The sequence below is a fragment of the Panulirus ornatus genome, chromosome 13, assembly GCF_036320965.1.
Source record: "Panulirus ornatus isolate Po-2019 chromosome 13, ASM3632096v1, whole genome shotgun sequence".
Classification (NCBI taxonomy): Eukaryota; Metazoa; Arthropoda; class Malacostraca; order Decapoda; family Palinuridae; genus Panulirus; species Panulirus ornatus.
In genome coordinates, this window is record NC_092236.1 from 48997483 (window position 1) to 49024273 (window position 26791).

At 40.2% G+C, this 26791-nt stretch overlaps 1 protein-coding gene across 1 annotated transcript in view; it reads left to right on the forward strand.

The window, feature by feature from the left end:
- Window positions 1-26791, forward strand: part of LOC139752849 (uncharacterized) — a 257324-nt gene that overhangs the window by 127230 nt on the left and 103303 nt on the right. Inside the window, 1 exon segment of the mRNA XM_071668812.1 lies at window positions 7651-7781. Coding sequence (XP_071524913.1) covers window positions 7651-7781 — 131 coding nt within the window.

Here is a 26791-nt window from a genome sequence, read left to right on the forward strand (position 1 = left end):
GGACTGCATTTTCGATGCATTATTCATGACAGTTAGAGAATGTGTGAGTGGATGAGTCCTTCATCTGCTCCTGGTGCTACCTCGCTAATGTGGGAAACCGATCAAAAATGGAAAAAAAATTGTAAATGATTTACTGTTCCGTGTGTGTTGTATTGTTAGATTAGCAAACTTTTCTCTGTCACCTCGCTGTTCTTGGGCCTCTGTAACACCAGAATCTATTGTTGTACGAGATATATTATTAATTGAATATTGTCGCCAAGAATCTTGGTTCAATGATTACTTGAGATTGCAGATTACACATGTATTGTGAAATTTTCCAAAATCTTTTTTCCAAATAAGCGCTATTTTTAATCTGGGTCTGTCTGATATAGATGCTCATCGACTTACATTGGGGTTCTGTTTTGATAAATCCATCATAAGTTGAAAATACATTAATGCATCTCACCTACCAATCATCAAAGATTTGCCTAGCCTACCTTAAACGTTCTGAAATTGCTTGCATTATCCGACAGTTGGACAAAATCATTTAACACAAAGCCTATTTTATGATAAAGTGTTGAATATCTTGTGTAATTTTTTGATACTGTTCTAAAATAAAAAACAATGTTGGATGGGATGTATTTAGGGAAGCAGTGATGGCTTGTGCAAAAGCTGCTTGTGGCATGAGAAGCATGGGAGGTGGGCAGATTAGAAAGGGTAGTGAGTGGTGGGATGAAGAAGTAAGATTATTAGTGAAAGAGAAGAGAGAGGTATTTACACGATTTTTGCATGGAAATAATGCAAATGACTGGGAGATATAAAAAAGAAAGAGGCAGGAGGTCAAGAGAAAGGTGCAAGAGGTAAAAAAGAGGGCAAATGAGAGTTTGGGTGAAAGAGTATCATTAAATTTTAGTGAGAATAAAAAGATGTTTTGGAAGGAGGTAAATAAAGTGCGTAAGACAAGGAAACAAATGGGAACATCAGTGAAGGGGGCAAATGGGGAGGTGATAACAAGTAATAGTGATGTGAGAAGGAGATGGAGTGAGTATTTTGAAGTTTGTTGAATGTGTTTGATGATAGAGTGGCAGATATAGGGTGTTTTGGTCGAGGTGGTGTGCAAAGTTAGAGAGTTAGGGAGAATGATTTAGTAAACAGAGAAGAGGTAGTAAATGCTTTGCGGAAGATGAAAGCCGGCAAGGCAGCGGGTTTGGATGGTATTACGGTGGAATTTCTTAAAAAAGGGGGTGACTGTATTGTTGACTGGTTGGTAAGATTATTTAATGTATGTATGACTCATGGTGAGGTGCCCGAGGATTGGCGGAATGCTTGCATAGTGCCATTGTACAAAGGCAAAGGGGATAAAAGTGAGTGCTCAAATTACAGAGGTATAAGTGTGTTGAGTATTTCTGGGAAATTATATGGGAGAGTATTGATTGAGAGGGTGAAGGCATGTACAGAGCATCAGATTGGGGAAGAGCAGTGTGGTTTCAGAAGTGGTAGAGGATGTGTGGATCAGGTGTTTGATTTGAAGAATGTATGTGAGAAATACTTAGAAAAGCAAATGGATTTGTATGTAGCATTTATGGATCTGGAGAAGGCATATGATAGAGTTGATAGAGATGCTCTGTGGAAGGTATTAAGAGTATATGATGTGGGGGGCAAGTTGTAAGAAACAGTGAAAAGTTTTTATCGAGGATGTAAGGCATGGGTACAAGTAGGAAGAGAAGAAAGTGATTGGTTCTCAGTGAATGTTGGTTTGTGGCAGGGGTGTGTGATGTCTCCATGGTTGTTTAATTTGTTTATGGATGGGGTTGTTAGGGAGGTGAATGCAAGAGTTTTGGAAAGAGGAGCAAGTATGCAGTCTGTCGTGGATGAGAGAGCTTGGGAAGTGAGTCAGTTGTTGTTCGCTGATGATACAGCGCTGGTGGCTGATTCATGTGAGAAACTGCAGAAGCTGGTGACTGAGTTTGATAAAGTGTGTGAAAGAAGAAAGCTGAGAGTAAATGTGAATAAGAGTAAGGTTATTAGGTACAGTAGAGTTGAGGGACAAGTCAGTTGAGAGGTAAGTTTGAATGGAGAAAAACTGGAGGAAGTGAAGTGTTTTAGATATCTGGAAGTGGATTTGGCAGCAGATGGAACCATGGAAGCGGAAGTGAATCATAGGGTGGGGGAGGGGTCGAAAGTTCTGGGAGGATTGAAGAATGTGTGGAAGTCAAGAACGTTACCTTGGAAAGCAAAAATGGGTATGTTTGAAGGAATAGTGGTTCCAACAATGTTATATGGTTGCGAGGCGTGGGCTATAGATAGAGCTGTGCGGAGGAGGGTGGATGTACTGGAAATGAGATGTTTGAGGACAATATGTGGTGTGAGGCTGTTTGATCGAGTAAGTACTGAAAGGGTAAGAGAGATGTGTTTAATATAAAGAGTGTGGTTGAGAGAGCAGAAGAGGGTGTTTTGAAATGGATTGGTCACATGGAGAGAATGAGTGAGGAAAGATTGACAAAGAGGACATATGTGTCAGAGGTGGAGGGAACGAGGAGAAGTGGGAGACCAAATTGGAGGTGGAAAGATGGAGTGAAAAAGATTTTCAGCGATCGGGGTGTGAACATGCAGGAGGGTGAAAGGCATGCAAGGAATAGAGTGAATTGGAACGATGTGGTATACCGGGTCGATGTGCTGTCAATGGATTGAACCAGGGCATGTGAAGCATCTGGTGTAAACCATGGGAAGTTCTGTGGGGCCTGGATGTGGAAAGGGAGCTCTGGTTTCAGTGCATTATATATGACAGCTAGAGACTGAGTGTGAATGAAAGTGGCCTTTGTTGTCTTTTCGTAGCGCTGCTTCATGCATATGCGGGGGGAGGGGGTTGTCATTTCATGTGTGGCAGGGTGGCGATGGGAATGGATAAGGGCAGATAATATGAATTATGTACATGTGTATATATGTATATGTCTGTCTGTGTGTATATATATGTATACGTTGAGATGTATAGGTATGTATATGTGCGTGTGTGGACGTGTATGTATATACATGTGTATGTGGGTGGGTTGGGCCATTCTTTCGTTTGTTTCCTTGCGCTACCTGGCTAACTCGGGAGACATCGACAAAGTATAATAAATAAAATAAATATTGTATGGGTTATTTTTATTATTTCTATTATACATAAATACACATGTGCACATTCATACTTGCTGCCTTCGTCCATTCCCGTTGCCACCCTGCCATACATGAAATGGCACCCCTTTCCTCCCACGCATGAGTGCAAGTTGGCGCTAGGAAAAAACAAAGGCCATATTTGTTCACACTCAGTTTCTAGCTGTCATGTATAATGCACAGAAACCATATCTCCCTTTCCACATCCAGGCCCCACAAAACTTTCCATGGTTTAACCCAGATGCTTCACATGCCTTGTTCAATCCATTGACAGCACATCGACTCTGGTATACCACATTGTTCCAATTCACTCTATTCCTTGCATGCCTTTCACCATCCTGTAAGTTCAGGCCCTGATCGCTGAAAATCTTTTTTACTCCATCCTTCCACCTCCAGTTTGGTCTCCACTTCTTGTTTCCTCCACTTCTGACACATATATCCTCTTTGTCAATTTTTTCTTGCTCATTCTCTCCATGTGACCAAACCATTTCAATACACCCTTTTTTGCTCTTTTTACCACACTCATTTTATTACCACACATCTCTTTTACCCTTTCATTACTTACATGACCAGATCACCTCACACCACATATTGTCCTCAACATCTCATTTCCAACACATCCACCCTCCTCTGCACAACCCTATCTATAGCCCCCACGCCTTGCAACCATATAACATTGTTGGAACCACTATTCCTTCAAACATACCCATTTTTGCTCTCCGAGATAATGTTCTCGCCTTCTATGCATTCTTCAGTGCTGTCGGTACTTTCACCCCCTCCCCCACCCTGTGACTCACTTCAGCTTCCATCCACTGCTAAATCCACTCCCAGATATGTAAAACACTTTGCTTCCTCCAGATTTTCTCCATTCAAACTTACCTCCTAATTGACTTGTCCCTCAACCCTACTGAACCTAATAAACTTGCTCTTATTCACATTAATCTCTGCTTTCTTCTTTCACACACTATACCAAACTCAGTCACCAGCTTCTGCAGTTTCTCACCCAAATCATCCACCAGTGCTGTATCATCAGCGAACGACTGACTCACTTCCCAAGCTCTCTCCTTCACAACAGACTGCATACTTGCCCCTCTTTCCAAAACTCTTGCATCCACCTCCCTAACATCCCCATCCATAAACAAATTAAACAACCATAGAGACATCACGCACCCCTGCCACAAACCTACATTCACTGAGAACCAATCACTCTCCTCTCTTCCCACTTGTACACATGCCTCACATCCTTGATAAAAGCTTTTCACTGCTTGGAGCAACTTCCCTCCCACACCATATACTCATAATACCTTCCACAAAGCATCTCTATCAACTCTTATCATATGCCATCTTCAGATCCATAAATGCTACGTACAAATCCATTTGTTTTTATAGGTATTTCTTACGTATATTCTTCAAAGGAAACACCTGATCCACACATCCTCTACCACTTCTGAAACCACACTGCTCTTCCCCAATCTGATGCCCTGTACATGTCTTCACCCTCTCAATCAATACCCTCCCATATAATTTCCCAGGAATACTCACAAAACTTATAACTCTGTAATTTGAACACTCACCTTTATCCCCTTCGCCTTTGTACAGTGGCACTATGTGTGCATTCCATCAATCCTTAGGCACTTCATCATGAACCATACATACATTAAATAACCTTACCAACCAGTCAACAACACAGTCACCCCCTTTTTTAATAAATTCCACTGCAGTACCACCCAAACCCGCTGCCTTGCCGCAAGGCTTTCATCTTCTGTAAAGCTTTCACTACCTCTTCTCTGTTTACCAAACCATACTCCCTGAGTCTCTCACTTCTCACACCACCTCGACCAAAACACCATATGTCTGCCACTCTATCATCAAACACTTTCAGCAAACCTTCAAGATACTCACTCCATCTCCTTCTCGCTTCACCACTACTCATTATTATCTCCCCATTAACCCTCTCCACCGATGTTCCCATTTATTCTCTTGTCTTATGCACTTTATTTACCTCCTTCCAAAACATCTTTCTATTCTCCCTAGAATTTAATGATACTCTCTCACCCCAACTCGCATTTGTTCTCTTTTTCACCTCTTGCACCTTTCTCTTGACCTCTTACCTTTTTCTTTTATACATCTCCTAGTCATTTGCACTATTTTCCTGCAAAAATGGTCCAAATGCCTCTCTCTTCTCTTTTTCACTAACAATCTTACTTCTTCATCCCACAACTCGCTACCCTTTCTAATCTGCCCACCTCCCACGCTTCTCATGCCACACGCATCTTTTGCATAAGCCATCATTGCTTCCCTAAATACATCCCATTCCTCCCCCACTCCCCTTACATCATTTGCTCTCAACTTTTTCCATTCTGTACTCAATCTCTCCTGGTACTTCCTCACACAAGTCTCATTTCCAAGCTCACTTGCTGTCACCACTCTCTTCACTCCAACATTCTCTCTTCTTTTCTGAAAACCTCTACAAATCTTCACCTTCGCCTCCACAAGATAATGATCAGACGTCCCTCCAGTTGCCCCTCTCAGCACATTAACTTCCAAAAATCTCTCTCACATGCCTATCAATTAACATGTAATCCAAAAATGCTCTTTGGCCATCTCTCCAACTTACATACATATAGTTATGTATATCTCTCTTTTTAAACCAGATATTCCCAATCACCAGTCCTTTTTCAGCAGGCAAATCTGCATGCTCTTCACCATTTCCATTTACAACAGTGAACACCCCATGCACACCAATTATTCCCTCAACTGCCACATTAATCACCTTTGCATTCAAATCACCCATCACTATAACCCGGTCTCGTGCATCAAAGCTGTTAACACACTCACTCGGCTGCTCCCAAAACACTTGCCTCTCATGATCTTTCTTCTCATGACTAGGTGCATAGGCACCAATAATGACCCATCTCTCACCATCCCCTTTCAGTTTTACCCATATCAATCACATACTCCCACAACTGCTTCAGGAGTAGTGCTACTCCTTCCTTTGCTCTTGTCCTCTCACCTCCCCCTGACTTTGGTCCCAAGACATTCCCAAACCACTCTTCCCCTTTACACTTGAGCTTCATTTTATTCAGAGCCAAAACATCCAGGTTCCTTTCCTCAAACATATAACCTATCTCCTTTTTTCTCATCTTGGTTACATCCACACGCATTTAGACACCCCAATCTAATCCTTGAAGGAGGATGAGCACTCCCCGCTTGACTCCTTCTGTTTCCCCTTTTATAAGGTTAAAATGGGTACTCGCCATTAATGTACGCTGCTGAAAGCACACTGGGCCTGAAGAATGCTTGAAGCATATAACATTAAAATTGCTTGCTAGATGATGAGGATGCTACATCAACAGAGTCATTAACTTCTCTCTTCTGATGAGGTTCGAGAATAGCTGGTAGAAGGCACCTGGGCATCAACACTTGTCGATAGTGTAGATTTCTTCAGGAAGATATCAAGTGTTGAATGTACTGTTTGTTTCTTATTTTCATTTTATATTTCTCTATAACAAGCAAGAGCATCCTGTATCTGCCTGTCAGTTCTTGCAAATCTCTCGTAATTGACATGCCTCTACTGATAGTAGCAAACACCTCCACCGGTTTCTTTGTTGTGAACTTTCTTGGCGCCTCGAGTATAACTTCATGCTGGGCAGTTATCTTTAATATCATCTTGAGTAATTGCCTTCCTCTTCTTCTCACCAGAGGCAGGAAACACATGGGTGTTTTGTGAACGTGATGGGATGCAGAAACACAAAACAGCATCCCAAGAGAATATTGTACCATATATAGCTAACTGGGGAAAGATCAAAATTCAAAATTTGAAGTATACATTTCATTGAATAAATATCAATATCACACCATCATGAAGCCAAAAAATCATAAATTGAGCCATTGTAAGTCGGTGGTCATCTGTGCACCAAAAAATATGGTATTTGACAGTCAGTCTAAAATTGCTCGCACATAGTTTGTATCATTAACTATTATCAAAATGTGGTACTTTGGTGACAGGTTAAGGATTATGTAGACTCCCACGTCCTTTTGACAGACAGAATCCTGAAGCTTATTTTTTGCTTAATGATAATCATATTTAGGCTTTCCTTCACTTTGTTCCATCCTCATTATTCTACATTTGCTCGGGTTGAATTTCATAAGCCATGTATCAGGCTAACTTTGGTGTCTGTGTAGGTCCTTCCTTGCTCTTCACTTCCCTCTTGATATATGCATCATCTGCAAACATATTCAGGTAAATAGATGAAGAAGAGTAATGGTCCCAGAACAGAACCCTGTGGCGCTCTGCTGGTTTCCAGAGGATTATTTTTTCTGTGTGATTTTCAACTGTTTAAGACATACTTAGATACCCCATTTTCCTGTGCACTTTCTGAAAAATTCAGCTTCTTTATAGGACAAAGTTGAACATAGGTGAATGTTTCACCATTTGGGTTTCATTGATAATTACTATGTAATGTAGTGATAACAAAATTGTCAAATTGTCTGACCTTATATCCTCCTCAATTTCAGTATGATGCCATCTACCTCTGTGAGAGCACCATATCAGCACCACCAACTGAAGGTGGAGAGGAAAGTGCTAGTGAACCAGTTGTGGTTTCTGAACCACGAATGGTCTTGCAGACAAATTGTGTGAAAAGAAGGTATGTGAATCTTTTAATATTTAAATGTATCCAGTGGTGAAAATTCATGGTGTGTCCTGTTTTAGTTTGTTTTCACTTGTGCAGTGTAATGTTTCTGTACTTGATATGATTTTTGGTTGACTACAAAGCTGCATAGCAACCTGGTTGGTCATAGTGCAGTGATGTCTTATATAACAGAATCCTCTTATTAGCATACCAACACATGGTTGCACTTGATAGGTATTACATTGTATATATGTATATGTGGTTGAGAGAGCAGAAGAAATGGTTTGGTCACATGGAGAGAATAAGTGAGGAAAGATTGATAAAGAGGATATATGTGTCACAGGTGGAGGGAACGAGGAGAAGTGGGAGACCTAATTGGAGGTGGAAGGATGGAGTGAAAAAGGTTTTGAGTGATCGGGGCTTGAACATACAGGAGGGTGAAAAGTGTGCAAGGAATAGAGTGAATTGGAACCATGTGGTATACTGGGGTCAACGTGCTGTCACTGGATTGAACCAGGGCATGTGAAGTGTCTGGGGTAAACCATGGAAAGTTTTGTGGGGCCTGGATGTGGAAAGGGAGCTGTGGTTTCGGTGTATTACACATGACAGCTAGAGACTTAGTGTGAATGAATGTGGCCTTTGTTGTCTTTTCCTAGTGCTACCTTGGGTGTGCGCACAGGGGGAGGGGGGTGCCATTTCATATGTGGCTGGGTGGCAACAGGAATGGATGAAGGCAGCATGTATGAATATGTACATGTGTATATATGTATATGTCTGTGTATGTATATGTATGTATACATTGAAATGTGTAGGTATGTGTGTATGCACGTGTGGGCATGTATGTGGGTGAGTTAGGCCATTCTTTTGTCTGTTTCCTTGCACTACCTCGCTAAGGCAGGAGATTGCGACAAAGTATATTAAAAATAAAAAAAGAATTTGTGTATATGAATGGATGGGCCATTCTCCCTCTGTTTTCTGGCGCTACCTCGCTGATGCGGGAAACAGTGATTAGATATAATAACGATCAAAAAAATTCAAAAAAGTAAATGGTTAATGGCTTAATGTAGCTGACGACTTTTGATAAAATGCTTGTTGCATTTACTTTTTCATTGTAAGCCACATAGGAAAACATTTTGATTAGGCCACCTTTTGAGACCACAGAAAACTGTCTGTAGGAAGTGGAAGTATATATAACATCTTAATAGGGTGAATGGAGCGCCCTCCTTTGAGCACTGCTGTAAACTCAAGCACCTGATATGTAGTCTAAATCGGTAGTTCCTAACCAGTGTTCCAGGTCTCACTGGTGTGCCATCAAAGTTACCTAAGTGTGTCATAATAGCAGCTTGGTTCTCAAATGCTGAAGTATAAAATCAGCACTGTTTTTTGTAAGAATACTTCCCACATATTCCCTGCGTGTCATGGAAGGCAACTAAAAGGGGAGGGAGTGTGGGGCTGGAAATCCTCTCCTCCTGTTTTTTATTTTCCAAAAGGAGGAACAGAGAAGGGGGCCAAGAGAGGATATTCCCTCTTGAGGCTCAGTGCGGGAAATGGCCAATATGTATGAAAGTATTGTACTAGTGAGTTATAAAGAAGTGGGCTTTTTTGTCATGAATAAAAACTTTATCATTGAGAAATGCAAACACATACTATACCAAAATAAAGCTGATGATATATAGTATTTATGACTGAAAGGGATGGGAGCTTGAGGCTGAAAACCCTCCCCTTCAGTTTTTACTTTTCCAAAAGAAGGAACATAGAAGGGGGGGCCAAGTGAGGATTTTTTCCTCTAAGGCTCAGCCCTCTGTTCTTGACACTACCTCCTAATGCAGGGTATGGCGAATAAGTATGAAAAAAAAATCATATTGAGAAATGAATACCTTTTATTTGATGGACATATTCAGAAACAGGTACATTATCTGTGAAAAGTGTTGTATGTTGATGGCATTTGTGTGGTAAAAGTATTTTCTTTATGGACTTGTTATGATAATAACTCTACTAGCATTAGTTGATTTATATCTTTAATTGCTTTCTAGGTTCTTCAAATGATAGCAACATTATCTTAGGGCAGTTTAGCTGAAAATGTTAGGTGTTCAAAAAGCTTCTCATCAGTTAAGGTGTGTTATTGTATAAGAAAAAGTATGAGAATCTTTTGTCTAGATGCTACTGCTCATGTAAATGTAAAATATATTCCTACTCAGTTTAGCTTAGATATAGCAAATTATTATGCCAGCAGTAATGCTTAAAGTTGATTAGTTTATCATATGATTTTCCATCTCTTTGAATTAATGTGTTCCTTGTATAGGTGTCTCCAAGCACCTATATCATCTTTTATCTTAATACTTAAATCAAGACTGTATAAGTGTTTTGAGTGTTTCCAAAAAATTTTCCTACTGATGTTCATAGGTATGGTAAATGAAACTTGCTGCTGCTATTGATCATTCTTTCACCACTCCTGACTTCTTTATTACCTCTAAACCCTCCAGCATTTAAGACATTGTTCAGACTACTATCTATATCACTGATGCCTGTTCCCTCCAGGAACTCACTCAAGGGGGTAGCCATATGAGAAGAGTCGCCATAACTGGTGGACTTTAATGCTGCTTTATAGCCTTTACTGCGTCACCCTTAACAGGCTGCTGGCAGAGGGTAACTCTGGCACAATGCCCTCTAAATGACTACTAGTACCTAATATGTTTACCTAATGTTTCAACCTACTACTTCTTCCTAATGTTCCAACTAACTACTTTTACCTTATGTTTCTATATGATGCTCATGCTTAATTTGCCTACCTACCATTTCTATCTATTACTCCTTCCATTTTGCCAAAAGGCAGGGCTACTGCATAGTGCTCACACTCACAGTAGAAAAACTAGAGTTACAAAGAATGAATTGTGTGAGTTAAGTGTTGTGTGGGACATGGAGAGATTATGTTTGTGGACAGAATGACAGCAGTCCACGTGTGGGTGAGGCAGAAAGAAAAGACAGCTACCTGGGTCAGAGGAGTGCAACTTGACAACCACTGAAGTGCTGGCTCACTACGCAGCTCTCACTAACCCCCCCGACGCCCAGGTGGGTAGTACCAATAATAAACCTCCCTGGTTGGTGGCTGCCTACCAACTACCACACTGTCTCTTCCCCTTTAGGGTTCTCTTACCATTATCTTTTCTATCTTGCATCTTATTGAGCACGTCCACCTTCTATCCTTCTCTGAACACCAGCTCTGGCACTTTGGGACAGCCCAGTGTCATCCCTGCATGGCTTCTTTGCTGAATTTCTAGGGGACAGGTACTGTTTTGCTGGCTGGGATGCTTGTGTGTGTTAACCTTATAATGGAGGTAATCTTTAATGGAGTCCTGTACCCTGCCTTTTATCTGATCATTCATCCCCAGAGCATGGTATGATTGTTGCTTCTTTGATGCCTGTTGCATCTGGGACAGAGCATATCACCTCATGATACTCTCTCCTTACCTTGAAATCCCTTTTCTGCTTTCATTTCTGCTTGCAGTCACCAAGCAAATTTTCATGAAGAGAAAATGCGCTGATTTAACTTACAAATCTTTCTTGTTCATAACCAAAAGCATATCCATCAGCTTTTATAATTCAACCTTTTAATTCTCTTTTCCAACTTGATCAGTATATCACTAACTCACTCTAATGATTTACTCATTACAATTTATATATCCTACTATCCATATCTCTGAAACCTGTTCCCTCCTGGAACTCCCTCAAGGTGTTGGCCACAGCAATAGAGTTTCCAAAACTATTGATCTCCAGTGTGGTCATTTCAGTTTTCCTTTAATTCAACTGTGGGTGATTAAAGCTTTAGTCAAGTTACTCCTACTGAACTTATGCTGTTTCCTATACTTCTTCACATAGGGGGTTGTTCAGGTACTTTCCAAGCTCTAAGAAGGCAAAGGGTGTGGTCAACATGGCATATCCCCTCAAGTCGTAATGGAAGATGCATCTGAGGTTGCTCTAATCATAGCTCACTGATTTTCTCCCTCATTAAGAATGGTGTCTTTTTTCTTTTTGGAGGCATTCTTTGTGCAGCCCATTCTTAAGAAAGAAGACCGTTCTAACCCCTTTATTTGTCAGGCTGTTGCTTTTACTTCTGCTGTCACCAAAATCTCGAAATCCTTCACTTTTTCTGACAGAATCTCACAACCTTCTTTATGATCACAAATGTTGCTTTGACAGTGCAAGGTCTGTTGGTGATCTCTCCTTTGTGACTCAACTGGCCGTCCTTCCTTGAGGATTTTTAATGTTACTATTGTTGTGCCCCTCGTTACCTCCAAAGCATTTGATACAGCGTAGCACAAGTTTTTGCCTTCTAAAATTCTTTGTTTTGGCGTTTGCTTCTCAATATTCCCTAATGCATAGTGTTCGTTCTGGCCAAGCCATTGCAACAGTTGTTGATGGAGCTACATTTCCCTATTATCCTATCATCTGGGATGTCTCCAGGGCTCTGTTGTCACCTGCTCATTTTCTTTTCTCAGTAAATGATCTTTCAGTCCTACACTGATTATTCCACTATATGTCCCTCACCTTACACCCTCACACCCCTTCGTTTTAATACATATTTTTTCTTGCACTGAATGTATCTTCACATTCAATTTTTATTTGAGCAGCATCTCAGAATGGGGAAGCATTAATCTGATTAAATTCTTTATAATTAAGATAAAGTTTATCCCTTTATCCCTCTCTTAAGTATCTCTTAAGTATCCTCCTTTCTATCCTGGGACTGGTGTTACTGGCCTCTCCTTGCTTAAGGTTATCCCATGAGTGAAAAGTCACCTTTGGTAAGGCTGTATCACTGAGAGTATTTTTGTCAAATAACTTCTCAGTCCAAGGAGTCAACATTTCCCTGCCACTGAAAGTAGTGTACCCTTTGGCTGCAGAAGCCTTTAGAAAGTTCCTGAGTAACATCAGGACACTTTCATTGAAATTGACCCTGGGCTAGTTTTAGATAAATAGATTAATTAGTATCCTGGAAATCTCTCGTAAGCAGTGTCTCAAAGATTGCTCCCAAATGCTGGTGATGCTGCATAGGTGCCATAATTATTGTTCCTCCAAGTTCCTATTCCTTATCTACCGGAGATTTACTCACTATAATATGGAGTAATACTAACATGTCTGGGGTGATTCTTCCTCCACCTTGCTGTTAATGAGAGTGGATTTTTTCTTTTTTTTTTTTTTTTTACATTGGAGGCTTCAGTCATGGAAAAAAATGAAGTCCACATAAAGGCTGGGCCTTGGCTAAAATATAGAGATGAGAATTAAGGAGAAAAAGAAGAGACAAGGGAAAGTATTTGAGAATTAAGGAGAAAAAGAAGAGACAAGGGAAAGTATTTATGAATTTTGGAGGAAGTGGAAAACTTGTCTTTCAAAATGTGCCAGGTCACCGTTATTGAGAAAGATATGAAAAGGAAGAGAGACCCAAAGTGCCGAGGCATAGCAAGAGAAAAAGTTATTAAAACAGCCCACCTAAGTTGCTTACAGCCACACAGTAATCATGAGATTCAACAGCTTGCCAAGTTTTGTGTGGTCTAGCCAGGGGTTGTAGGTTTAAACAACCAGTCAGGAGCAAAAGCCAAAGTAAGAAGCTGGTCAAATTTTGAAGTGAGCCTAGGAGAGTTTACAAGTTAGACTGCTTTTGACTGTCAAGTAAGGTAGCAGAGCAACCTTACTTGACAGCAGTACTCCATATAAAGACTGATTGATTCTTTGTACAAATGGAGCATCAGTTTGGAAGAAAAATTCCCACAATTAAACAGGACTCCCAGTTCCTTAGAGGCATGGTTAGCCTTTTCCAGAGTGTGGGCTTTCTAAGACAAAGTGAATGTTACAGTAATACAAACAATGTTTGAGTCCAGAGATGGAATTACAGAGGAAAGTTATATGGAATTTTTGATAGAGAGTTGGGTAAAACTTGGTCTTGCAGACGATAAACTTAACCAGATTTCATATCAGGGTTTATTGTGGAAGTTGTGTCAGCATGAGATTCAGATCGAACAAGAAAAGGAACAGAATTGAAGGATGTGGAGAAATGCAGTATTGAGTCATTGGTGTATCGATGCCTTTGGTTGGTATTGGAAGAAAGGAAATCTCGGATAAAATGAATAAAAGTGTAGGAGATAAGACAGAACCTTGTGGGACACCACAGTTGATGGAGAAAAGGGGAGAGGCTGATCCATTGATAACCTCAGAGATAGATAAGCCTGAGAGGAAGCAAAGTGAAGGAGGGAAGCCAAAAGAAAGGGGCTTAGAGATGAGACCTTGATGCCACACTCATTAAAAAGCTTTGGATATGTCAAGGGCACCTTCGTAGGATTTATCAAAATATTTTAAGGATGATGACCAGACATCAGTAAGATGGGAAAGAATGTGACCAGTGGATCTCACCGTATGGAAAGCATAAGGATATCAAATTATACCTCGGCTTTATATAAAGAAGAATCCTTACTCTTGTATTTTTCAAAATGCTAATTGAATACTGCAGTGTTAGATATCATAGTATACAGTATACTCCTGACATACTCAAAACACCTAAGAAAGTAAGTAATATATTTCTTAAAAGGAAAAAGAATATCTCATTAATTCTTGTCTCTATGGAGACATTTACCAATAACATTGCAGGTATAATTTGATGAATATACTCCATTATTCTCCACATGGACTATGGCATTTATCATTTTAATATTTGAATGCTATCATGCCAAAATTACTCACAACCTTAACCATGCTATATCTTGGAGTGGATGTTTTGTGGACTTAAAGATCATGTGCATGTATGACTCTCCTGCCAGGAAGAGGTAGGGCTCAGGTAATAGAGAAATGGCCCCTCTGCAGAGTCACAGTTTCTTGTGTGACTGCTACCAGCAAGAGAGAGGGCTCTTGTTGTAGTGTATTGGACCCTCACAATACCTTAGCTAATTTGAGGAATATCTCATCCTCTACCCTTGGAGTAATTGTTTGTGGCCAATGATAGCAGCCACCCAGGGTGGCACTACCATCCTGACTGAGTAGTGTTAAATTGGTTAGGATTGCTGGTCTTACTTTCTGTCTTGTCAATAATGAGACTATCCTACTTTTCATGAAATCTTCTCCTTACAAGCATCATACACCTATTGAACCTTTCTTATTTTTTCTCATAAGTATTCATGCCAACTCCTGTCCCCTCAAACATTTTGAAGCATAATCATGACAGAGTCAAACAAACCTATGGCCCCTAGTCCCTGGCATAATGAGGTACTAAGAATCTCCAGGTGTCCACCTGACTCTACTGCCAGTGACAGGGAGGGCAGTGGCAGTAATAGTACCATACCCTCTCATGACTTTTCCCTCTCTGTTAGACCTTCTTTTATTTCTATGCACTATGCCAACATTCATGGTCTCTCTAGTAACTTCTCTGTTGAATGCCAGCTGTCTAGCACCTCTCCTATTATCTTACTTCTTTTTGAGACAGTTGTCTAATAATGAAGATCTCACTTGTCCCTTTTCATCCTTTTCATGCTTATTCGCAATTTCTCGTGTTAGTTAGGTAGCATCAAGAACAGATGACTGATCCTTAGAGGGATGTACCTTCTTTAGGAAGAGTAGAATAGGAGCGAAAGATTTCCAGCTCCCACTCCCACCCCTTTTAGTCACCTTCTGTGACGCTCAGCAGTATTCTTTCTCCCCTATCCCCAGGGATATATAACTATAATCTCCACTCATGATTCTGGTTCAAAAGCAGTGTTTGTGCTTATTCCAATATCAACATACCTGTTGCACACCTCAAGGACCTCTATTCCCCAAACTTTGATGTTATTTGGCTCAAGTTTTGTCTCCCAACTACCACACTTTTCCTGTTTCTTGCTTATTGCTCTCTTAATTCTACAGAATTTATACCCTTTTTCAGTTGTCTAAATTCCTGCATCTCAGCCTTTAGTGCCTTGCCCTTAACAGGTGCCTGATAGAGGGCAACTGTAGCACAGTTTTTGCAGAGGCTCCTCCATAATTTTCTGATTACTTCTGTCTAATGCTCCACTTCTGTCTAATGCTCCTGCCTAATGTTCCTACCAGCTACTTCTACCTAAGATGATAAACAGAACCAGGATATTAGGAGATTGGTCACAGTGGTCAGGAATGCAGGTGGGATGGAAGATAATTTGCTGTAGATCATTGTGAATGGGGAACGAAGGAGTTAAATCCCCTCCACCATCCACATGTGAGGAATTCAAACATTCCCTGTGGTGATCACTGAAATCCCCAAAGTAGAGGATCTCAATTTGTTGGTGAGAGAATGCAACAGTTTCATGAGAAGAATTTAGATAGTTGAAGAAAATATATGATTTGTAGAATCAAAAGGGCAGTAGGTAAAACAGAAGAAACTTGTTAGTTGGGAGACAGACCTTCAGCCAGGTAACATCAAAATTTAGGGACACCAGGTTCTCGAGATGTGCAACAGTTGTGTCGATGTTGGAATAAGCAGAGACACCACCTTTAAACTGAATCATGAGTGGAGATTATAGCTGGATATGAAAAAGGGGCTGGCTAGTGAGAGCATCATTAAACCATTGGGTCTCGAAGAGAAATAAGATATCATGAGAGGTACTAGATAAATGGTGTTCAACAGAAGAGGGGTTACTAGAGAGACCACGAAAGTTAGTCTTGTGAACAGAGAGGGAAAAGTCATAGAAGTGGCTGGTATGACTACTATCATGACCCTCCCATTCATTAGCAATAGAGTCGGATATAAAACTGGAGATTCATAGCACCTCATGATGCCTGGGAATAGGAGCCATAGTTCTGTTAGATTCTGTTATGACTATATTTTCAAATGATTATGCAGACAAGAGATGGCAAGAGAACTTATGTGAAGAAAATAAGTTTTGAGTTGTGTATGGTGCTTGTAAGAAGATCGACTAACACAGTAGTCCCATTTTGATGAGACAGAAAGTATGACCAGCAGTCTTATAATGGAAGGTGTAACTAAGTTCCATTCTGAGTAAAAGTGCCACAACCTCTAGGTCACCACATACATTTTACTAAAGTCTGCATTCTTAATTTTTTTCAAAAAGAAGCTTCATGTTATCTTACGATTCCCTTATGGTAGGTGCATGAGCAGGAGGAATGCAGGGGAACTTATTTCCTTTGTATGATAGATCCACTTTCAAGCATACTTTTGATGAGTCGGTAAACAAGTGCCACTCATCTGTGTTATATTCATGGCCAAGTGCTTCCATAACAGAATGAACATCATTGCAAAACACCAAACCATCTTCAAGGGAGAAAAATTCTTGGAAAACAATGTGGTGATCACGATAAAAACAAACTTTAGTTTCATTTTGGAGAAGATTCCAGTCCTTTAACCTGGAACCCAAAAGTTCAGCTTGCTACTTAGACAAATTTAAATCACGGATGAGATCATTAAGATCTTGACTCGGCTTCAAATGTTGGATCCATTTTGTCCCCTACTTGGTCTACTTCTTCATCATCAGACCCAGTATCATGTTTCTCTGAGGCTCTGGCACAGGTAATTCCTGACTGTAAGGTACTGGCCTCACTCATAGCAAATGGTAAATTAGGATATTTAACAGTATGCTTGGATTTTGGTGTTATACCATTTATATTTGTCAGGCAGAAGTAGCAGTCCAAAGCATGATCTTCGGGTTCTATCCAAACCATAGAAATGGCAAAAGCGTGAACTTTTTGCCCATTCGGTGAGAAGCCTGACACATGTGACACAACAAATATGGGGAACCCAACTTTTATCTTGGTTACCCATTTTACAACTAATGTAATGCTCATAGCATTTCATAATGAGGGATGTGAAAGAACATTTTTGCGATATGAATGTCAGCAATGTGAATGTCAATTCACTACAGATTTAGTAGAAAGAATTCAGACTATTTACACAGTTTTTTGGCATTATCATGGTGGATGGGGTATCATCACAACACTTAAATACAAAAAAGCACAGTCTGTCCACAGAGTGGAAAAGACAGTATGCACTTTGAGTTCTAGCCTGCAACTGACAGAGAACTGCTACTCAGGAGTGGGTGCTGCTTGAGTGTCCCAACATTTCCAGTCATGTTTCTGTAGGCCCCTGGTGACTCATTTATCTTGGCTTATGCTTTCAAAAATAAGCTATTGCACTTCACGAACAATTAAGATAGCTGTGTTTGTTGCACTTTTTGTTTCAAATACTCTGTAGAGCATTGGTACATATATACTGTATGTAATTATATGCGAGTATGCTGGAACTAAAAACTATGGGTGATAGAGAAATTCTGAAAACATATTTGGATTCAGCATGCAAAAATACATAAGAAATATTTTTTCCATGGGACAAAATCTTCATTTACATAGGCAAAGGACAAATAACAAAATATTTGTGGCAATGGTATCTATAGTCTCTATGAGAAATTGTACTTCATTTCGGTGATAGTACAGTGAAGAAGTCTGCATATAATAACCAGGACATAGTTTCCTAGCTGTTGCTTTGGGATTCAGAAAATAACACTTCAAGTTTGAAAAAACTGAACAAGTTTATTTGAGAGCAACACTGGCTGTACCTTTGAAAAGAGTATGTAAGAATGCCTCCTTTTAAGTCCACTTCCAACATTACCTGCATTTTCATAGATAGAAAATTTAGAGCTATTGCTCCTACGGTGTCTTTTTTTTTTCTGTCCCTAAACTAAGTTCTGTGTTTATCATATACCACAAACAGCTTAGAAAGGACCCACTGGACTGTTGCTATCTTCATGCCTTTCTCTTCCTTCAAACTCCTTTTAACATCACTGTCCTCAGTAGTGCCTCATGCACATGACATTCTTTGTTATACATATGTATACCCAGAAAACTTGGCATTCCTACAAACATTCACACAATAAACATGACCCTAGATACATGACACAACACTGCTACATATGTAACATTAACCTGTACACACTCAACCTACGACTATATATTATACATAAAATTCCTCTAAATATATATGATACAGTCATTCTCCACATTTGACTTAATCAACTTGACACCAGTCTATGAGTATGACACTACAAAAATGTCATGACACACCCCTATAAGAAATTACACTATTAAACATTACCTTATGTATTGCCTTCCCCTTATGAATGTTCATTACCCTGCTCTAAACCATTGCTCGTTCCTAAAAGAATCAGTCTTATAATGCAATAAACATCATCTACTTCTCAATGCTATAACCCCCTTGCCTTTGGAACATCGTCCATATCCATGATCTGACCACCATAATGAGCCAACCCTTCCAGGTAGTGTGACAAGGTGTGAAACCCCCTTAAACCTTTACCATTATTGCTGATAATTAAAAAGGAAAATGGTTTCAGGCTTTGGACGATGTCAAGGACAGTGAATGTGGAGTAAGGATTATTGACGACTCCATATTCCAAGGACAGATGGAAGAATTGCACGCCAGAAACCCTTCATGCCATAAAAGCTTTTTTTTTTTTTCAGGTGCCAGGGTAGATGATGATGCTGCTGCTGTAGATGAGGTTTGTGGTAGCACTAATGATAATGCACTTGTTATTGTACTAATGATATACTGAAGGAGAGATCAGAGAAGCTGATAGAGAAATATTGCTGTTTTATTCAACATCTTATGAGTTCATCCCAGGATCAGCACCGGGAACATCTTCTTTAGTAATGCATTCAGCCTAAATAATTCCATCTAATTAATTCTTCAGGCATCACCTCTCTGCAACCAGCCCTTTCTGTCTGCTAGAGTGTTGCTGCCCTTTCCCTTTTCTACAGGTATTAACATTGGCCAGTGCTCTTGTGAGCTGTCTGCATGTGTCTCTGTCAACAAGGTTTGGACCTGCAGCATGCGTCTGGCTGCTGCTTCCCATAGTTTCTATACGGAGGCTGGCATGTGAGGATTGACCATTATCATACCTCTTTCTTTCATCAAACAGTGAAGAAGTGGAATTTTATTCCTTCTCTTGTTTTTCCCACTTCCAGTAACTTTCCTTCTTTTAAGAGTCACATTTACAAACACTTAAGGTGTCCTGATTAATTTCTTATTTCCTTTTCTCAGTTTTTCTTTTCACCCAAGATTACCTTGATTTGGGATGTTTTGCTTATGTCATATCATCCACTATAAAGAAAACACTTAGCAGCGTTATTTTGAAACTCCTGCAGTTTGTCACTTAAATCTGCTACCTGTCATATCATCAGCAAACAACACCTAACTATCCTTCTAGGCCCCCTTTACTCCTAGCAGATTGCCTCCCTGCTTCTTTCTCCGAGACGCTTGCATACACCTCCGTCACCACCCCATCCATAAACAGATTAAACAGCTGATAACATCACACACCCTTCACACAGACCCACCTGCACAAGGAACCACTCGCCCCTCTCAGCCCACTTTCCCATACCCGTACTGTCTTGAAATGAACTCCTCACTGCTTGTAATAGTGTTCCTTCCACACCATATAATCGTAACACCTTCAATAAAGCATCTCTATCAACCTTAATCATATGCTTTCCACAGATCCATAAAGGTTGCATACAAATCCATCTGTTTCTCTAAACATTTCATACACACACAATCTTCAAAGCAAATACCTGATTCTCACATCCTCAACCATTCCTGAAACTACATTGTTCCTCCCAAGTCTGATGCTGTGTGCATGGCATCACCCTCTCAATCACAACTTATCCAGCTACCCAGATACACTCAGCAAACTAATACCTCTGTAATTCAAACACTTTTTTATCCCTTTTTATTTATGCAGTGGCACAATCAAAGCATTTTCAGGCATTTGACCGTGATCCATACTTAGAAAATCCTGACTAAACACTCACCAATTCTGTCACTGCCTTTCTTAAATTCTCTTCAATACCACTACTCCAGACACCTTTCCCACATTTCATCATACTGTAGGCTTTCACTGCCTCTTTTCATCAAACCTCTTTATGTGACTCACTTCAGTACCTCCCAGACCCAAACACCCTGCATTGCATCTGGCACCCTGTCATCAAACATTATTTATTATTATTATACTTTGTTGCTGTCTCCCGCATTAGCGGGGTAGCGCAAGGAAACAGACGAAAGAATAGCCCAACCCACCCATATATACTTGTATATTCATACATGTCCACATATGCACATATACATACCTATACATTTTTTATTTATTAATTTATTATGCTTTGTCGCTGTCTCCCGTGTTAGCGAGGTAGCGCAAGGAAACAGACGAAAGAATGGCCAAACCCACCCACATACACATGTATATACATACACATCCACACATGCAAATATACATACCTATACATCTCAATGTACACATATATATACACACACAGACATATACATATATACACGTATACATAATTCATACTTTCTGCCTTTATTTATTCCCATCGCCACCTCGCCACACATGGAATAACAACCCCCTCCCCCCTCATGTGTGCGAGGTAGCGCTAGGAAAAGACAACAAAGGCCCCATTCGTTCACACTCAGTCTCTAGCTGTCATGTAATAATGCACCGAAACCACAGCTCCCTTTCCACATCCAGGCCCCACAGAACTTTCCATGGTTTACTTCAGACACTTCGCATGCCCTGGTTCAATCCATTGACAGCACGTCAACCCCGGTATACCACATCGTTCCAATTCACTCTATTCCTTGCACGCCTTTCACCCTCCTGCATGTTCAAGCCCAGATCACTCAAAATCTTTTTCACTCCATCTTTCCACCTCCAATTTGGTCTCCCACTTCTCATTCCCTCCACCTCTGACACATATATCCTCTTTGTCAATCTTACCTCACTCATTCTCTCCATGTGACCAAACCATTTCAAAACACCCCCTTCTGCTCTCTCAACCACACTCTTTTTATTTCCACACATCTCTCTTACCCTTACATTACTTACTCGATCAAACCACCTCACACCACATATTGTCCTCAAACATCTCATTTCCAGCACATCCACCCTCCTATGCACAACTCTATCCATAGCCCATGCCTCACAGCCATACAACATTGTTGGGACCACTATTCCTTCAAACATAGCCATTTTTGCTTTCCGAGATAATGTTCTCGACTTCCACACATTCTTCAAGGCTCCCAGAATTTTCGCCCCCTCCCCCACCCTATGATTCACTTCCGCTTCCATGGTTCCATCCGCTGCCAGATCCACTCCCAGATTTCTAAAACACTTTACTTCCTCTAGTTTTTCTCCATTCAAACTTACCTCCCAATTGACTTGACCCTCAACCCTACTGTACCTAATAACCTTGCTCTTATTCACATTTACTCTTAACTTTCTTCTTTCACACACTTTACCAAACTCAGTCACCAGCTTCTGCAGTTTCTCACATGAATCAGCCATCAGCGCTGTATCATCAGCGAACAACAACTGACTCACTTCCCAAGCTCTCTCATCCACAACAGACTGCATACTTGCCCCTCTTTCCAAAACTCTTGCATTCACCTCCCTAACAACCCCATCCATAAACAAATTAAAGAACCATGGAGACATCACACACCCCTGCCGCAAACCTACATTCACTGAGAACCAATCACTTTCCTCTCTTCCTACTCGTACACATGCCTTACATCCTCGATAAAAACTTTTCACTGCTTCTAACAACTTGCCTCCCACACCATATACTCTTAATACCTTCCACAGAGCATCTCTATTAACTCTATCATATGCCTTCTCCAGATTCATAAATGCTACTTTCAAATCCATTTGCTTTTCTAAGTATTTCTCACATACATTCTTCAAAGCAAACCTGATCCACACATCCTCTACTACTTCTGAAACCATATTCAACATATATACTCGGACTGCTGCAGTCAAGCCCCAACTCATGAATTACTTCTGAAACATTCTAATGAAATCCCTTCTACCAAAGAATACAAAAACATACTAATGAGATACTACTGAAAATTAGCTACAAACCAACCGTACACCTAAATACGAAAGTCATGAATATCCAAAACGAAATCCATCTAGAAGTAACTTCCCACCCACCCTTCACACTCACTTGATACAAGTAGTGCTGTTAACATCTTAGACAACTTTCCTGCTGCAGCCATAACTAACATGTCAAACTTTCACATAAAACAATTTAGCCCCTTTGCAGTTCAGGCACCTGGATCCTCAACCACTCTTGGCAACACAACAAAATCCCTAAGATCTTGAAACTTGCCATCATAATACTAATCCTAAAACCCACCAAACTCCCTAACCTCTTACTGCCCTATATCACTTTTGCTCTCAGTATCCAAACTCCTTAAAAAACTGATGCACAGCTGTATACATCAAAACACCCCACTCTCACCCACACAACTTGTCTTTTTCACCAGCATGTTACACAGGGACCTTGCACAACATACCCTAAATGGCTTCGGCAAATCTCATCCCTCCTCCCAGACTGTGCTAGTGCCAGTAAGCAACAGCATTATATTTGATACTGCTGTTCGACACACGTTCATGCAGAAGGTACTTGACACCACCCTTCACAGGATTGACAGAAAGTGGTTAGCCAGTTTCATAGGTTGGTGTCTTGACAGTCTTTTGCAATGGCTTCACCTCAAAAGTAGAGTTCCCCAAGGCGCAGTTTCTTCTCACATGACTTCCCATTACCATCAGCAAACCACAGCATGAAGATCCATTCATATGCAGACTTCCTCACAGTTACATCTCAACACCCTGACACTACAGTAGCAACAACAAACATACACCACTACTGTACAAAATTGAAACTGGCTCACCCAGAAGTGAATGTGTGCATTGCCATAGAAGTCTTCAGTCACTCTTTTAACCCCAGACAGTTTCCCAAGGATCACTTCTTTCTCCAACCCTCTTCAATATCTTCCAACATGACCTCCCATTACCATTAAGAAATCCCAACATGATGGTCCTTTCATAAGCAGACAACCTCGCAATCATATGGCAACACCCTGACACCACAATAGCAACAACTAACATACAGACAGACACTATCTAACTCACACCCTCCAGTCATGTTGAATGGATGGTCTCTCCTGCTTAAAACTCAATCCATTTTAAGCATCATGTACAGCACACACGATATTCACTCCCCATACCAGTATCATCGACACAAAAGCAACACATAAATTGAATATCCTTAGAACACAGACTGGCCTAAGATTTTGACAAGAAAAGGAGTCCCTTAACATCTTACACAAACAATTCATATATGTCATTTTAAACTATGTCTCGCGTGCTTTTTCTTCTGTCCTCTCAGAAGTAAATATGACAAGGTTACAAGCCACACAAAATAGTGCATTCAAAGCAGTCGTTGGCTACCTGGCAACCACACAGCACCTACACAGTGAAACAAAGAACTTCCCAATACAATTACAGCTCTTAATGCTTGGTACTCAGTTCTGTGCAACACCACTAGAACCCCTCCCACCCAAACCACTCTTTAACTAACTACCAATCCCCACAAAGAAATGAAAGGCTTACCCCTGTCTCACACTTCACTATTTCATTCAGACATTCATTTCATTTACAGATCCCCTCACCCCCAACAATTTGGCCATACTCATCACCCACCAGAGATACATTCACCTGAAACTACATTCCCCAGACAATCATAAGTCACAGTTTATCATCTGTGCTTTGGACATCTCCAATCTCTACATTGCTGCAATCATAATTTCATCTCATCCTAGAACCTTTCATGCTCTTATTACCACAACCACAATGTGGACACTGAACCCCCACTGATCAGATGCCCTGCACCCTTCCCACAAATATACACAACACTTTTTTTCTATGGTCCTTCCCAGTGGACATTGCTGGTTTCGTAATTACTGTGGGAGTTTCATATAGATTAAAGTGACTCTTGGGACAGTAAACGAGTAAATTCATTGCTCACTTACCTGTATGTTTTAATGTGAAAATCCTCATAACTCCATGTGCTGTCTTTTTTGGTCACTGTATCATGTTCACAGTCACTTACTTCCACATTTTATGCTGTAATCATTTTTATGATACCTTTATCTGATGAGCTTGTATCAGTCACTTTTGTGTTTGAGAAAATGCTATGCCATTTGTGAATATAAGATCTGTCATGTTATTCCCTACGTTCCCTATTGTCAGCCTGTAGTTTACTTGAACTAGGCTGAATGATTAATTAGCTTTTTGGAATTGTACTCTTTCTTCTTCAGATCTATTATTCATTTTTTGCATTTGTATGTGCCCTCATACTCTGCTTCTCTCAGCTGCCTTTCAATAATAAGTAAGATAATCAACAGACCATGTCATCGGAGACCACCATGGGAAAGATTGATTAGGGCAAGGAATATATTAAATGAAGATGCCATGGGAATGATTTAAGATTAGACGAAATGGAATGAATTTAAGGAACCTAAAGTGGAGGTATATATAGAGATATTGTTCTCACTTGATGAATCAGTATAGTTTACAGAATGAAAAGTAAGCATACTTTTAAAATTTCAGAGGTTCTTATTTCTAATGATCGCATTAAGCATGAGTTGATAATGTATGTGAGGACAGTAATTTAAGAGCCTCTGTGTATCTGGTGCACCACTTTATATTGAAGACAAAATTAATGTTGATAAATGCATTTCACATGACAATTAGAGAGTGAAAGTGAGTGAATATGGCCTTTTATTCAGCTGTTCTTGGTGCTACTTAGCTGAAGTGGGAAACTGTAATCACATATGAAAGAAAGTGTGTAGGTAGGTAGATAATTAGATTACTTAGCCCATTCACTCTGGGGAATTCTGACAGCAACACGTAAAATAACTTTGGTTGACTGTGGGATGCAGCTGTAGCAGTACTGTCTTATATTTCATGCCTGAGGTATTGATGGGAAGAAAACTGGTGACATCATTAAGCAATTGCAGCACATGAAACTGATGCTGGACAATGAGCCAATTGTTTTTGAGTACAGGGGTTATCAGCCATCAAATTGTTGGATGAGAAAATATAGTATCAATTTATGGCTAAGCTATCTTTTACCCATGCCAGCTCATTTAATGCCTGGGATATAGATACTGTAAGAATTCTTCATATCCTGGATGCAGTAGAGTTGGATGAATTTTGTGCTAGAGGGTGAAGAAGAATTAGATGACAGCAACAGCTCTGAAACTGGCAGTGGTTGTCCAAGTGATATTTAAATATGAAATTTGTATATATGTATGTAATGATTTTTTTTTAATCTCGAACTAAGACTTTGGAGAAAGTATATGAACAAGCAAATAGCTTATCATCGCAAGTCATCTCGGTGTTACCAGGAGACTGAAACATAATACAGTATGTACAAAATGATTATAGCCATTAACTTTATTTTTTTTCTGGCAGATATACCTTCTATCTATGGAGTCACTCATTTTATATGATTCAAAAATATAAAACAGACATCACTTATACAAGTAAATAAAAGAAAATGTGGTCTGAAATAAGTTACCTGGAAAGATCTGTGCATCATGTGAATGTATCACCTGTGGTGTGTGAACATGAAAAACAGATATAGGGGATAGGGGAAAAAGAATACTTCCCACATATTCCCTGCGTGTCGTATAAGGCGACTAAAGGGGGCGGGGGGCTGGAACCCCCCTTCCTCCTTGTATTTGAATTCTAAAAGGGGAAACAGGAGTCATGCAGGGAGTGCTCATCCTCCTCAAAGGCTCAGATTTGGGTGTCTGAATGTGTGTGGATGTAACCAAGATGAGAAAAAAGGAGAGATAGGTAGTATGTTTGTGGAAAGAAACCTGAATGTTTTCACTCTGAGTAAAACGAAGCTCAAGGGTAAAGGGGAAGAGTGGTTTGGGAATGTTTTGGCAGTAAAGTCAGAGGTTGGTGAGAGAACAAGAGCAAAGGAAGGAGTAGCACTCCTCATGAAGCAGGAGTTGTGGGAATATGTGATAGAGTATAAGAAAGTAAATTGTAGATTAATATGGGTAAAACTGAAAGTGGTGGAGAGATTGGTGCCTCTGCACCTGATCACGAGAAGAAAGATCATGAGGCAATTGTTTTGAGAGCAGATGAATG